General features: G+C 38.5%; 1 protein-coding gene across 2 annotated transcripts in view; it reads left to right on the top strand.

Moving 5' to 3' along the window:
• Positions 1–14,458, top strand: part of LOC124184558 (DE-cadherin) — a 50,311-nt gene extending 35,853 nt beyond the window's left edge. The window contains exons 2-15 of one of the 2 annotated variants that reach the window (XM_046574388.1): positions 2,603–2,685; positions 3,876–4,017; positions 4,116–4,354; positions 5,314–5,502; positions 5,621–5,907; positions 6,111–6,384; positions 6,529–7,108; positions 7,428–7,609; positions 7,812–9,168; positions 9,285–9,508; positions 9,602–9,817; positions 9,930–10,269; positions 10,354–10,515; positions 10,624–14,458. In XM_046574388.1, the coding sequence (XP_046430344.1) occupies positions 2,603–2,685; positions 3,876–4,017; positions 4,116–4,354; positions 5,314–5,502; positions 5,621–5,907; positions 6,111–6,384; positions 6,529–7,108; positions 7,428–7,609; positions 7,812–9,168; positions 9,285–9,508; positions 9,602–9,817; positions 9,930–10,269; positions 10,354–10,515; positions 10,624–10,766 (4,418 nt within the window). In that variant the 3' untranslated portion in view covers positions 10,767–14,458. Of the gene's footprint in view, positions 1–2,602; positions 2,686–3,857; positions 4,018–4,115; positions 4,355–5,313; positions 5,503–5,620; positions 5,908–6,110; positions 6,385–6,528; positions 7,109–7,427; positions 7,610–7,811; positions 9,169–9,284; positions 9,509–9,601; positions 9,818–9,929; positions 10,270–10,353; positions 10,516–10,623 lie in introns of both variants that reach the window. The other variant, XM_046574387.1, reaches the window with a different exon arrangement.
• Positions 14,459–15,001: the final 543 nt, after the last annotated feature.

The raw sequence follows: 15,001 nt of genomic DNA, 5'->3' as shown, positions 1-15,001 counted from the left end.
CCTGCAGGGACAAAAATCTCCACTCAGTTGTCAAGTTGTCTCAAAGAATAATAAAAATTTTCCCTTCGTCGTCGATACTCTTGTTACTTTTTTCGTTCCCGTTAACGTATATACAGCAACAACGTACATACGTATGTATTACATACGTTGTACCGAAATATCGTATACCTGTGAGTTATGTACAATGTACGCACGTTACGCGATGCTTATATCCTCATATACGGCTGGGTATATGGTTACGTAGTATTATACAGGATCCGAGAAACTTTACACCCTAAAGTCTAAATTGCCTACGCATATAATATATTATAAACGGGAAAGCAGGGGCGAGCGACAAAGAAACGAAAACGAAAATTAGGAATTTTCTCGAAATTTTATTTTCACGTCAGATCGGATAAAATTACCGACCACCAGCTGATGTGGGTTCGCAAGATTATACAAACATATATATATATTACAAGGTGTAATATTATACGCATGACGCACGATGTGCACTCCGCCTGACGTTATCTATTATTTTCTCACATACCCTTCTCGCATATGCGCACGGGAATCGCCTTTACCGCCGTGCAGCAGCAACACCAGCGGAGTGACATTGCATTTGTGAAGTGATTCTTGAGCTCGGTGTCGGATAAATGTCAATACAGTCAGATTGCGTTATACACACACTGCAGATACCGCGGCGGAAGACATTTTCCAGCTTCTTTGAAATCCTGAGAGGGTATTGTATCGTTTATTATATATTGCAGTTACAAAGGTGCAATAAAGACGGAGTAGAAGGGCAGGGAGCTTCCTGGATAAACGGTGCTTGCAAATTATTCATTCGTCGCGATAAACGCGCGAAGAAACAATTCTCCGGAGAAGAGATTATATATTTACTCCCTTCTCCACTTCTTGTCTTCTACTGTCTTTGCTTTTGCATATACGTATACATATATATATATATATATATATATATATATATATGTACATATATATAGAGCAGTTCGATTTGACTCGATTTTCCAGCGACCGTGTCTAATAAACCGTTAACAATAATTGAACGAATGCTATTACCTACGAGATGGCGATAATTTCGCACCGAGTGTAACGTCGTAATGAGGGCGGGTAACGAAGCCAGCGTATCTACGTATAACGTATAACGTATACGTATACAGACTGATACGTTCACCCGTTATACCGACCAACATAGCCTTTCCGATACTATAATACATGCACCCTCGTACCTACGTAATCACCACCCATCGCCATTTCGCACAAAGTACAACGAACCGATGCAATTATAATACACGGAGGTACTTTTCTCAAAAATTGGCACGATCAACGTTGAGGCGAGGTTAAGAAATGAGCGGAAAATCGTTGGGTTCGTGTTTTGTGGTTGTATAAAAATTATTTTGACAGTTAAAACAGAGAGAAGAAAAAATGCGGAAACTCTTCCGCTTCGCAGAATCGTTATTGCGTCTCTTTGTCTCTCGGACTTTGCATGGTACATACTTGTAGCGGGGGTCTGACCGCTGGTCTTTCGGTTAATGATAATAATGCCGGTGTAATGACATTTTAAAATTAATTATTATTCAATTGTACCGATTTTTGGGGTGTCGTTCGTTCGTTCGTTGGTTCGTCGGGTGGTGAATACTTATTACATTATTACACGAGATAAGTAGACGTTACGCTCGAGCTTATACGTACGTACGTCGAAGGCATAACTTCGCGTAAGGTTTCCCTTCTTTGTTGATATTATAATACCAAGTTGGAAAACACACGTCCTAATAATAGGTACTCACGTACTCACCGCTGTGCGAAATGATCGGCGAACGGCAGGCGGCGGTGGCGTTCATGATTTACATCGAAACGAGGACACAATGCGGTCATATACCATTGGGGCTGTTACATAGACGGAATTGACCCTTTTCAGGGAATGACCCGAAGCCTTAGTATTGTCTGCGATAAGTACAGACGTGTGTGCACCAACGAACAAGGGAACCTACGTCTTCGTCATAAATACGACAAGTACCTTCGCGGCGGTGATGTTGAATTACCGAAAGCGCGCAGCTAGGCGGAATGCCTGAGGAAATCGCGAATTAATGTCATTCAACGGTTAGCGAACAGCCAAGTTGGCTTAATTGAGTTACTGTCGAGGGTGCGGAAGGTGGTGGAGGAGGGGACGGGACTCCCGGTTTCTCTTCGATTACCGATACCCAACGTTTCTCCGTCGAGACGACGATTACGACGATTACGATTTGCGATGGACGAGGAACGCACTATTTACCTACACCGCTGTTCCTCTCGTTCGTCTCTCGCTCTTTCGTCGAGGGCGCGAATCGACGACGCTACTTCGTCACGATCGTTTCTATTTCTGCCTAATGTAGGCAAACGCGACGAGCGAGACGGATGGATGAATGGTCGGTTGGGCGAACGGACCTGTTAGATTGTGGCTTAGTTTCGGCGCTGCTGAGTGCTTCGCGTCTACCTCCGAATCGTAGGACCAGAGAGACCCTCCTCCTCCTACGTTGTCTCTCTGTATAACCGTTGCGACGAATTATTTAGGCCCCGTGTTCGGACCCTTGACTAATGACTCGAAATTTTTGCCCGTTTCCTTTAGGCGAAGCCTTGAAATTGAGACACTCGAGACACCTCGACTCACAGGATCAGCTGCTGCCCTATAACGAGGATGAAATTGTCAGGGTAAGTCGCCCTTCATTATGCATTACACCCTGCGTAGTCGGCAGTGCTACACACACACCTTACATTCGCTCCTGAGCATGGAAATCGTTTTAGATTTAGCCCAAGTGTTTTCCCCACCGCTGTAATATGTATCAGTTGATTCGTTTTTTCGCTCACGCGAATATCCGGACACCGAAGCTTACATCAATTATTCACATCCGCGAATGGGCAATGTTCGTATGCGTATCTACCTGGATGATGTATGCGGTATACTCACGTATATACGTGCATGTCCCCTGGTGTACATGTCCTCTTCGATGTGAAATATTTACCTACTCCACCAACGTCGAATTGTCATCTACTCCTATTCCAAATATGCGACGTGTCTGTTCTATGTTCTGCACAGCTCTGTAATCCTCGTGTCACGCTCGTGTTAATAATTCAAAAGTCAACTTGGGCTGGTAGATTACCGATTCCGGCGACTAGTTGTATTAGGATACAAATAGATTATCCTTTATACGTACGATACAATGATTTTCTACGTTCATGTGGCGATCTTATACGCAATGTACGCGATGCAGCGACACTTTCATTCTTGACGATGGTAAATCTTTTCAAAGCAAATCCGCGCGAATGATGATTAAAAATTCATCGACAGTATAATGTATTAAACAAATCGCTGTACTCTGTTTGAAAGTCGTCACGTATAGAAAGGAGATTCATCTCCAGCGACATTTCGTAGGCGTCTTGGGAATTATTCAACCTGCGTCGCGAAGAATTTCTTTATAAATCGCTTTCCCGTCACGTCGTCGCGTTATTATACAATAATGTATTTGATTTTTATTTTCAATTATTTTCATCTAATCCGTTCGCGGTTTTCACATTTCATGGTATTCGCACGTGACATGTAATTGCACGGAAATGTCGGTGAGAATTTAATTTGGAAATATTTTCAATAATCAATTTTGACGTCGCAAGCAAATGCCGCCGCTACGTGAAATCACCTGCAGCTATAGACGTATCTATTCTACTTTTGAACGTACGCTTTTATGTACACCATTTTCATTGTGCTTCTCTTTCAATTGTCGCGTATTGAATTTATAATCGCATTCGTATAGGTATGTGGATCACACGCGTCATTTACCGTCATCCCTTTTTACTCACGGTGTTTCAAACCAGCAATTTTAGCGTAGCCATGCTTTTTGTTCCAGGCACAGTCCTCAGACAATCATAATCACAAACCAGTATTTTCAAAATGTGCAACCTACGCGCCTGTTATCAAGGAGGAGGAACCAGCCGGTACGGAGGTCATCAGAGTTCACGCCGAGGACAGGGACCCCCTTGATTCTGGAGGTACGCGTGTTTTTCGTTTGAATTTTTTTTTTTTCAATTATACTTCTTGAAAAAATTCCAATGAAATTGGTTAACGCATCGCCGGTTTCTTTTTGCAGGAACAATCGTCTATACATTCCTTTTCGCACCCGGCGAGAGGTTGAAATTTCAAATCAACAATGAGACTGGGTTGATAAAAACTACTCAAATACTGGACAGAGATGAGCCGGCTCGAGAAAAGGAAGTTTACCTTACGATTTTGGCTAAGGATAATGGTAGGCCGCAACTCGACGATGTCTGTACGTTCAAAGTCACCATATCGGACGTTAACGACAATTCGCCTGTATTCGACAAAGTGGTGAGTATATATATACGCCTTTATAGATCGGAAATTCAGCAAGGAATATTACGGTTTATTTTCTATAAGAATGTTTCAACAACGATTCAATCCATTGATATATACACGGGGTATGGACGACGTTTATTGGTGGAAATGAAAGATTGACGGGCTTGCACCTCGACGACTAACATCCTTCTTTCAATGTATGCATTTTGCTAATTTTAAGCAATTAACAACTTTCGCTTGAATTCTTTTTGAATCTAGGTCTTTCGCGGAAACATGTGGAAGGTTCGTTGAGATATTGTCATGTGATTATATTGCTACCTACTTGATGTGGAATGATGGATGTGCATCGCTCTTTTATTATACATTCCGTATACCTAATTATTATACATAGCTCTATCATTTTCTCACCCCTGAACGTGTTTATTTCCATAAACTCTGCAATCAGAAAATAAATTTTCTTCCCTTTGGCTGGAGAGTGTTTGCTCGCCGTCGGTATAATATTCGTGATTAATTATACACGGGGCGTAAAAGCACGTCTCACCATTACGTGCGTTCGTTTTTGGAATGGTCGTGTGACCGAAACAAAAATGTTTGCTTGCGCGTTATCGTCGACACCCACGAATTATAATGGCACAACTTTTATTCCACTTTCATTTCTACTTCGTGTACAATGGCATGTATAAAAAAGTTGGATTCAGGGACGATGGTTCTTTCGTTTTTCGAAAATTAGGACACTTCTGCGCAATACGATGTATACATGTAGCTTAGATTTGTCGGAATGTCGGATAGAACGAAATAGAATGAAAGGGGAGAGACTCAAATCAAGACCAATGATCAATGCATGTGATTATTTTTCAGATATCAAAGTGTAGGGGTATTTTTTGATTATTTTTCAACCGCATGACGGAGGCTTGCCGTTGCACTCACAGACTTCTCGTTACGTTTTATAACTGTCTTCGTCTTGTTCATAGGCGTACACGGAGTCGGTACCTCAAGATCTGCCCCTTGGAAGAGAAGTCATGAGAGTTTCGGCGACTGATATCGACGATGGTAACAATTCCGTGGTTCGTTACAGTTTGACCTCTAAGATAGCCGAGGATGAAATGTATTTCCGAATCGATAGAAACACTGGTATTATATTTCTCAACAAAACGATCGACGTAAGTAAAATGGAATTTTATATCCAGGCCAAGTCGGCTTTTTTGTAGATCTACTTTTACTCGAGATAGCAAAAGACTTCGGCTGCAAATAATTTGACACATTTTTTAATTATTGCAGAGACAACCTGACTACAGATTTAACCTGATCGCTAAAGCCGTAGATCAAGGAGAGATTCCGCAGTCCAGTTACATAGAGTTGGAAATAAGGGTTGTTGAATCTCATAAAAAAGCACCTGCGTTTCTAAACAGAACGTCAGAACCTTTGAAGCTGAACGAAAGCCTCAACGATTTTAGTCTCAGTCTTGTTAGGCTACAAGCAGTTTCAAATATCGATGGAGACTCCGAAGTAGTTTTTCGACTAGTTAATGGCCGAACCGAGCAGACTAACAAGGAAAATACTTTCAGGTAATGCAAAAAAAAAAAAAAAAACTCAATGGAAAATTGAACAATGCTTCAACTTATACTCAGATCTAGTGATCGCAGCTGTCGAGTTTCCAGAAATACCTACAAAATTATTGCATGTTAAAATAAATTTCTGTGAAGTTTTTTTTCCGAGTATTTGTAACAACAAATAGTCATGATTATATGTGTTGTTTATATTTTCATAGACTCGATCAATCTGGTAAAGATGTAGCTGATATAAAACTGGCTAAGCATCTTGACTTTGAAAGCAATACAGATTATACCCTGATAGTTCGTGTCTCAAACAAAGAATTACTGGCTGCTGAGACTTCTATTAACATTGAAGTTCTTGATGTCAATGACAACATACCGATATTTCGTGACATAAAAGAGGGTAGTGTGTTGGAAAATGAACCACCAGGAGCTCCAGTGATGCAAATTCGAGCTATAGACGCGGATGGCACCTCCGCTAATAATCAGGTAAGGTTCTAAGTTGCCCAATTTTTTTGTTCCTTTATTCAAGCTTAGTTTTACCAGAGTCAAGCTTATGTTCCTCAAGGTGTAGATTTAGAATAAGTTTTCACGTACAAATCATTGTAGTTTATCGAAAATATGTCTTTTCAGGTCTCCTATGAATTGGAGAACTACAAGAATCTTTTTACTATTGATAAACGAACCGGTAACCTGACAACGCTCATGACTTTTGATAGAGAGAAAACTGCGGCATATACCGTAAAGGTAGTTGCGGTAGATAACTCACCTAGCGCCCTTTACCAGAATGGTGAACCTAACAAGGGTCGACAAGTGTTCACTGTCACAATCGCTGACAAAAATGACAATCCGCCACACTTTACTCAACCAGTGTACACAGCTAATTCCATACCGGAAAATGCAAACATCAATCAACTTGTGACCGAAGTCAAAGCCATTGATCGAGATACGGCTAGTCTCGTTACGTACAGTATTATATCAGGAAATACTGGAAACGGTTTTGACATTGAGCCTAACACAGGAAAGATTCGGGTCAAGAATCAACTCGACTACGAAACTATTACAGAATATAATTTAACCATTCGAGCTTTTGACGGCCTGTTTAACGACACTGCCTATGTCAAGATTTTCATCGATAATGTAAACGACAATCCACCTGTTTTCGAAGATTTCATGAAAAATCTTACTATCCAGGAGGAAAGCTTAGTCGAAGGTATTTATAGCAAGAAGTTAATAGTTTTTTTTCTCGGCTGAAAATGTCGTTTTGAACTCAAGCTACTTGGGGTGCATTCTGATATTAGCTCCCAGTGCTGCCAACAATCACTTATATCTTCTGCGCTGCTGAGTACGTGAGTACCTATGCCACTGTCTTCAGGAGTTTTTAGCGCTGCCGGCTAATTTCGGAATGCACCCTTTATAGTATTGTTAACTGTGTGTCTCCTACCAATTGAACTGTACAGAAGATTCTTCACTAGGGTTGTTGCTATGTTAGCTGGGTTTCATATCTTGACGTCTGAAATTCTCGTTTTTAGGGTGCATAACCACTGTGTCAGCCTACGATCCCGATATTAAAGATAGGACTGCCGACCAGCATATTGCTTATTTCATAGCCAATGAACAGCATAAGCCTTTCCTAACCATAGACAAATCGGGATGTCTGAAGTTGAAAAGAACACTCGACCGGGACCCGCCGGATGGATATGAGACTTGGGCGGTAAGTCTTATACAACTTAACACCGTTTATTGTTAGGATTTACTTCAATGTCATTCCATCTACTTTTTCAAGCTTACAGACTATTGTCAGTAGCAAAATTGTTAGCACAGTATCTATAACGGATGTATAGAGAAGGAAGAAGAGGGGTCAAAAGTGCTGAGAAATCTATCTTATTGTAACACATTCTTCGATCTTTTGGTAGGTTCTGGTCATGGCACGGGATGAGGATGGTGGGCCAACTGCTTTGCGAGCCACTGAGACGATTAATATTAAATTGGAGGATGTGAATGACAATGCACCTTTCTTGGATATGGTTCAACCAGTGGTATGGTATGAAAGAGAGAAACCCGGGAAAATAATTGAACTGCAGGCAAAGGACTGGGATTCGGATAAAAATGGCCCCCCTTTCAAATTCAAGATCGATGCGATTGCTGACGATGAGATAAAATCAAAATTTTCGATAAAAGACTCGAGTCTTTACGCCAAAGTCGAATTTAACAGGGAAGAACGTAAAACCTATGATATTCCAATAGCTATCACTGACAGTGGCTCACCACCGCAAACTAATACATCCATATTAAATGTCATCATTGGAGATGTCAATGACAATGCGATGAAAGAAGGTTCTAGTAGCATTTTTGTGTACAATTATAAGGGGGAAGCACCAGATACAGAGATTGGGAGAGTATACGTCGACGATCCGGACGACTGGGATTTGCCTGACAAGTATTTCACGTGGGATTCTAGCCACGAAAATTTTTTACTCGATCCTCACACTGGTATGATAACAATGCTGCATGGAACACGAAATGACACGTATGTCCTGAAGTTTATCGTCACTGAAGAAAGTAAACTGGTAGAACATCACAAGGTCAATGCCTACGTGAATGTAACGATTAAAGAAATACCAGAAGAAGCTGTGATTAAGTCAGGATCGATACGGTTCTCAGGTATCACTGCGGAAGAATTTGTCGCACCGGGAGCATCAGGTGTAAGCAAGAAAGAAATTTTCCAAGTACAGGTTGCAGCTATGCTAGAAACTGAGGTTGAAAACGTGGACGTATTTACAGTGTTACATTCGCCACATAATAACAATAAAAGTCTCTTAGATGTTAGATTCTCAGCTCACGGAAGTCCCTACTATGCACCTGAAAAATTGAACACAATTGCTACTCTCCATATTTCGAAGATAGAAAGTGAATTGAATACCAGTATATTGCTTATAAACATTGACGAATGTTTGTTTGAAAAACTCCACTGCAACAACTCTTGCCGTAGTATATTGAACATCAGTTCCAATCCGTATGCAGTTTACACAAATACAACATCGTTTGTTGGCGTTAGAGCAGTGGTTGACGCTCAATGTATTTGCCACGTTGCTGAGCCAAATATCAATTGTTTGAATGGTGGGACTCCTTTGGTGTCATCTTTGGTTACGAAGTGCGAATGTCCTCCAGGTTTTGAAGGCCCAAGATGCGAGCTATTAGCAATCGGTTTTAACGGTGACGGATGGGCTATTATGCCCCCTCCTGGCCAAGCCTGTGACGATTCACATCTAGGTAAGCGTTAAGAACCGTTTTTCATTATTTTAAACTGATCATTAAATTTTCCGTTGCTGTGAATTTTTAAGCAGTCTTCAAACTTGCTAAAAGTTTTATTTCACTCTTTTTTCCAGGACTGGAAATTGCACCTCAAGTTGAGAATGGGCTCGTGTTTTACTTTGGTCCGATGAGCTACATCCCTATTTTGGATATCCAAGATTTCATGTCTTTAGAGATACAGGAAGGTCATGCTGTTCTGCTCGTTGACTATGGTTCTGGGACGATAAGGTTGGAACAAAACAAGATTGAATTGATGGACGGGAAGAGTCATAGAATCGACGTTTATTGGACTAAGACTGTGAGCAAATTTGTGATAAGTTTGAAAATCATGAAACATTGTAATTATTAATAAGATTGGTGCTTAATATGATATTCATTCATGTGCATACAGACGATAGAAATGAAAGTTGACAACTGCCAAATGTCTTCCTGCATGAAATTGACAGTACCACAGGGACCGAATGAATTTCTCAATGTCAACAGTCCCCTACAAATTGGGGGTTCTCCAACGAACCTTGTTCATCTTGCAAGTCAGTTTAATTGGGATCACAAGCCGACAAATAAAGGATTTACTGGATGCATACGCAATATGACTATAAATGGAAATGTAAGTTTTAGTCTTGATGATTGAAGAATGTCGCGATATTACCAGTGTATGATTCCTAATTGGTAAAATTTCCCAGTAACCATGATTTTAATGCTCATATTCGTCATTTCAGACATACAATTTAGGAATGCCAGAATATTTCAAGAACACAGACTCTGGTTGCAATCATGGAATGGCAAAAGCTGTCACATTTGGAATTGACACTAACTTTTTAGTCGCCATTCTAGTCTGTGTGGCAATCCTACTGATCTTATTGTTAGCTGTAGTGGTGCACAGAAGAAAGACGGACGACTTGTACAAAGACATGGACGATATTAGAGAGAATATCATTAATTACGAAGACGAAGGAGGCGGTGAAGTCGATACGGGATACGACTTGAACGTTCTCCGCGCCATGTACGATGCTCCACCCATAGATTCAAAAATGGCACCTGTCGGACTCGAAGGAAGAGGTAAATATCTTCAACTATACAAGTTAAAATACGAGTAATAACTCTCGAGTATTTGAATCAGACTTACTCTTTATATTCTTTTAGCCCCAGATACTGGTGATGAAGTACCCGATATTTGTGGGTTCTTAGATGGCAAAAAAGAGAGCTGTGACAAAGATCCTGAAACGAACGCATTTGATGATGTCAGGCATTATGCGTACGAAGGCAAGGGTAATTCCGAAGGATCTCTGTCGTCTCTTGCTTCCTGTGAGTGTTTCTCGATAAATTTTTACTCTCACAGTGTCCTCAGTATAGTAAATTTTGATATGCATCTTGTTAACTTCCAAGCTGATCATTCTGAAACTTTTTTCTCAGGTACTGACGACGGTGACTTGAAGTTTAATCATTTGTCGAACTTTGGTCAAAAGTTTTGGAAATTGGCTGACATGTATGGGGAGGAGCCAAGCGACGAAGACAGTGACGGCGTTGGGGAACGGGAGAGCGAAAGCTGGTGTTAATTAAAAAGACTTCTTTAACTATAAATAGTTTAGAGATATTCCTGATATAGACATTTCCCGAAATATTTACAAAGTTGAGGAGGAGGAAACGCCACGTTACAACACTACTGTACTTAAAAGCATAGGTGAAGGACTTGTGGCTTGGTGAAGCGACGATTTCGGTTTGTATTCAGTTTCAGAACTTTATGCAACACCAAAGAAGTAGAACTACATTATAACTAACAAGATATACAATACGTGAAAAAGACTTGAATGAAGAGACTATCATTCCGCGCAGTGTTGAAGTGAATGCGTTATTTCATGTAATGCGCCAGGCCTGGACTTTTGTGAACTGGAATCATTTAGTATTTATTTGAAATCAGTCTGTTGATGATTATCTTGATAAACTCCGAAGTAGGTTGGACTTTCTCAAGATCAAACGTAACTTTTGTAACACGCTCAATTATTTAGACATACGCGAAATATTGATGCCTAAAGAGCCTAATGTTTTAAGTGAACAAAATTATTTAAAATTCATATAACTGATTATCGAATTATTACAAATACAACTGTACCAGTGCAGGCCCTCGTTATTCATTAATAAACGGTGTCATGTAATATATTATAATACTATGATATAAAAATGCAGAGGGTAAGAGAGTGGAAGCTATAAAATACGATGTGAAAGGGCTTAAAGAAATTATAGCTATTGAAAGTAAATATTTTTTATTTGTTTATTAACTAGTAATTAGTAAGTACAGAAGGAAAAGAGGTATTACTTATTTTGTTTACATTTTTTTTTTTAAGAAAGCTATCAGACTGACTTAGAGCTCGTTGACTTTGGGAAAATATAGATGCCAATATGTATAACTAGCATTTCTATTAATCCAGAATGTTAAATTCGTTCTTGACGCGAGTTTTTAACGGATTTGTTGACGTATTTTAAAATGCTTACTATTATTTTAATTATGGTTCCCATTTTGGGTTAATAGGCACACCAGCAATATACACATTGGTATAAAGTTTTATTACCTACATTAACGACCGTATTTTCCTGATATTTCCATCAAAAATTCTCACAGCATCAATTATATGAACATTGAGTACCGGGAAAAACGATTGAAACAAAGTAATTGAATATTATTCTTTTAGATCCGTAGGCGATACACAGTTATGATAAAGTTCTAATTATTGTATAATTGTTTTAGTTGAAAATTTTCCAAGCCAATTTTTTTTACATATATAATAAACTATATTATATGTATATCGGCATACACGAGATACACTACATACTACATATTACATGCATATATTTAATTTATATATTTTAATATTCGGATAGAAAAGTGAGAATATAAGAGAAACAGGGCGAGGAAGTGCGAATTGCGTGAGATAACATTGTAAAATGTATTCTTTTGATCATAACCATTTAATCGCACGCGAGGTCAAGCAACTCAAAATAAACAATTATTGTAGAATGTAATTCTTTTAGTACATGTATTTTTTTTTTTTACACATACACACACACACACACACACATATATATATATATACAATATCGATCTATCCGTCTCCAAGCATTTCGTACAATATAATTATAGTTAACGGCAGTCAACGTCAAATAAATAGTTCTGCTTTTCAGCCTATCGATAAGCTGAACTCATAGTTATAGTAAGACCGTAAAATGCCATAGCACCATCCTTTATCATTCATGACTACCATGATGATTTATTAGTATTAGTAAATCGCATTTCAAAATCAATTCCCACCATTCATCGACCATTAGTTAATCATAGCACGTATTTTATATTAAAAGTGAAAAATATTCAAAAAAATGTCAGCGACTGAAAATTGCGTATTAAAAAAACAAAAAAACTAACTTGTAAAATTCGATCATTAGTATAAATATATTAATTATTTGTAAGCTTTTTACGATTGAACAGCTGTGACATAATAAATACTGTTCGTGCACTAATAAAAAAAGGTGCTCCTAACGAGAAGAACAATAGACAAGATCACGGTATAGGTTGAAAAAGATCAAAAAAAAATCAATAAACAAATAAATATACAGAAAGTTTCACAGAAAAATTGTGCAAAACTTGTTTTTTTGAATATCGGGTGAATATTGCCATATCTAGAAATCTGGTTTGACTTCCAAGTTGAATCACTGTTTACCCAATTGAGACAGGATTTAGGTGAACTATGCCGAAGTGTACATCTGACATATCTTATACTGAAGGGTGTAAGGGAACGCCCAACATACACGCTTTATTTTCAGCATTTGATTGATTGATTGAAGGGGCAGAATTTTAGAGTAACCGGATCAGTTCTACTTCGTAAGTTTGGAAATACCCACCCTGTCTGTAATAATGATTCAACAAATGATAACGCAAAAATGTCTTCAGATAATTCTCGCAAATCCGGGACGTATACAAAGTAATTTACCTACAAGATCGTGAAGACTGTATATTAACCGTTGTTATATACAGGAGATAAATGGTTTCAAGTATTCCGATTAGAAGCACCTTTTTACAAAATTTAAATTATGAACAGTTTAGTTGTAAGTGTCGCAGTATAGGTAAAAGCACATGATCTCAAAATTGAAGAACGGATGTCGCTTGCCATACACGATGAAACTATTAATCATTGCAGTGGCTTTACGAAGCGCTATAGTATAATTGCGAAATTGTTATACTAGTGTTTGTACGTAATGGTAAGGGTCGAAAGTAACGAACAAGAAAAAACTCAACTGATGAGAGTTGCAAAGAAGCGAGACACAAAGTTTGTCTACAATTAACTTCTTTTTTTTTAACTTCCGAATCAAGTTGGTAGATTCAAAGATGCGCTGACGGTCCGAACAAAACGTTTCAGATTGAAAAAGGTAATAACTAAAAGAATTGACATCAATGTACTGCAGTCTCTAATTAATCGAGAAAACCGTGTATTACTGAATTTGACTAACAATGAATGTGTTGGCAAATCGTTGAATGTTGTTGAAAGCTGTTGTGTAAAGAGCTGCCTTCTAGTTTACAGAATTTCTGAAGCATTCATCTATATTTGGAACGCGAGCGTAATCATTACAGAATCTATTCGACTGATAATACACATCAATTCATCTATTGTATGCTAAATTATCTGTTATTGACGCGCAAATTGCGTAGTAATTAAGAGTGAACGATATACACATATAAAAATAGGGTATATGTAAGAAAACGCGAAATAAAACTGCCTATAAAGAAATAAAATAAAAAAATATTGGTACGATAATATGAACCACAACGTTTTAATTTCTTTAATGGATAAGAAGAGTTATATACATATATATATATATATATATTCGTTTTTTGATTATCAACGAACAAATTCACTATTTTCACTCAACGTACATTATGTTGTATGTACATACATACATAACTGCGATTTTCCGCATCTTTGCAGTACACAGTCGTTTTTCATCACCCTCCTCATAGCAGCAATTAATAATCATGTGGGATTTGGATCAACCCCTAGCTTAGAGATGACCGTTAATCTTAATCGACGACGCAGGTCCGATTTAATCACGATTTCATCCCACAATGTATACTTGTGTAAAATTTTTTACTTCCTAATTTCCAATTTATATAAACTATTATACCTTTATACACCCAATCGTGTATTGTATGTGTACATATTAAAGTAATAATAAAAAAATAAATGAAATCGAAATGCTTATATTTATACAGACATGGTATACTAATTGGTGCCCGATGTGGTAATGGCGGAGGAGTTTGACGCCATTTGACCAAACTCGAACGAGTGAAATAGAATATGTACGTCAAGGAATTAGTATTGAAAACTAAATTGATTAATCATTTGCTCCGAATGAGCCCGACGGCTTCACTTCCTGCTGAGAAGGAGTCAGCGATAAATTACGAAGAAGCCTTATTGAGGAGGCTTGGCCTTTCTTACCATCCCGACTAATTATAATAATAGATAGTCGCTGTTATGTACCAGTAAAAAGTTGCGAAACTTTTGCCAACCGATCCTTGCGTGGGTCGGTCACGTGAAAAGGGGTCATATGGACAGATATACCTACCCATGATGGTTATTTGAACGGAGAGTGCTAGAAAATGTGGAAAAACTATCTTCCTACGGTCAATAAATTTCGCGAAAATGCGGCGAGGTGGCCTTTCATAATTTTTACTATGTTAACAAACAACCTCACAAATGTCGAAGTACTCTGTAACTGAAATATAAATACTTGAGAGTAATTCGAC

Source organism: Neodiprion fabricii, chromosome 6 (assembly GCF_021155785.1).
Source record: "Neodiprion fabricii isolate iyNeoFabr1 chromosome 6, iyNeoFabr1.1, whole genome shotgun sequence".
NCBI classification, from domain to species: Eukaryota; Metazoa; Arthropoda; class Insecta; order Hymenoptera; family Diprionidae; genus Neodiprion; species Neodiprion fabricii.
The sequence above is the reverse complement of the archived record's forward strand: the minus strand, read 5'-3'. Positions and strand labels throughout refer to the sequence as shown.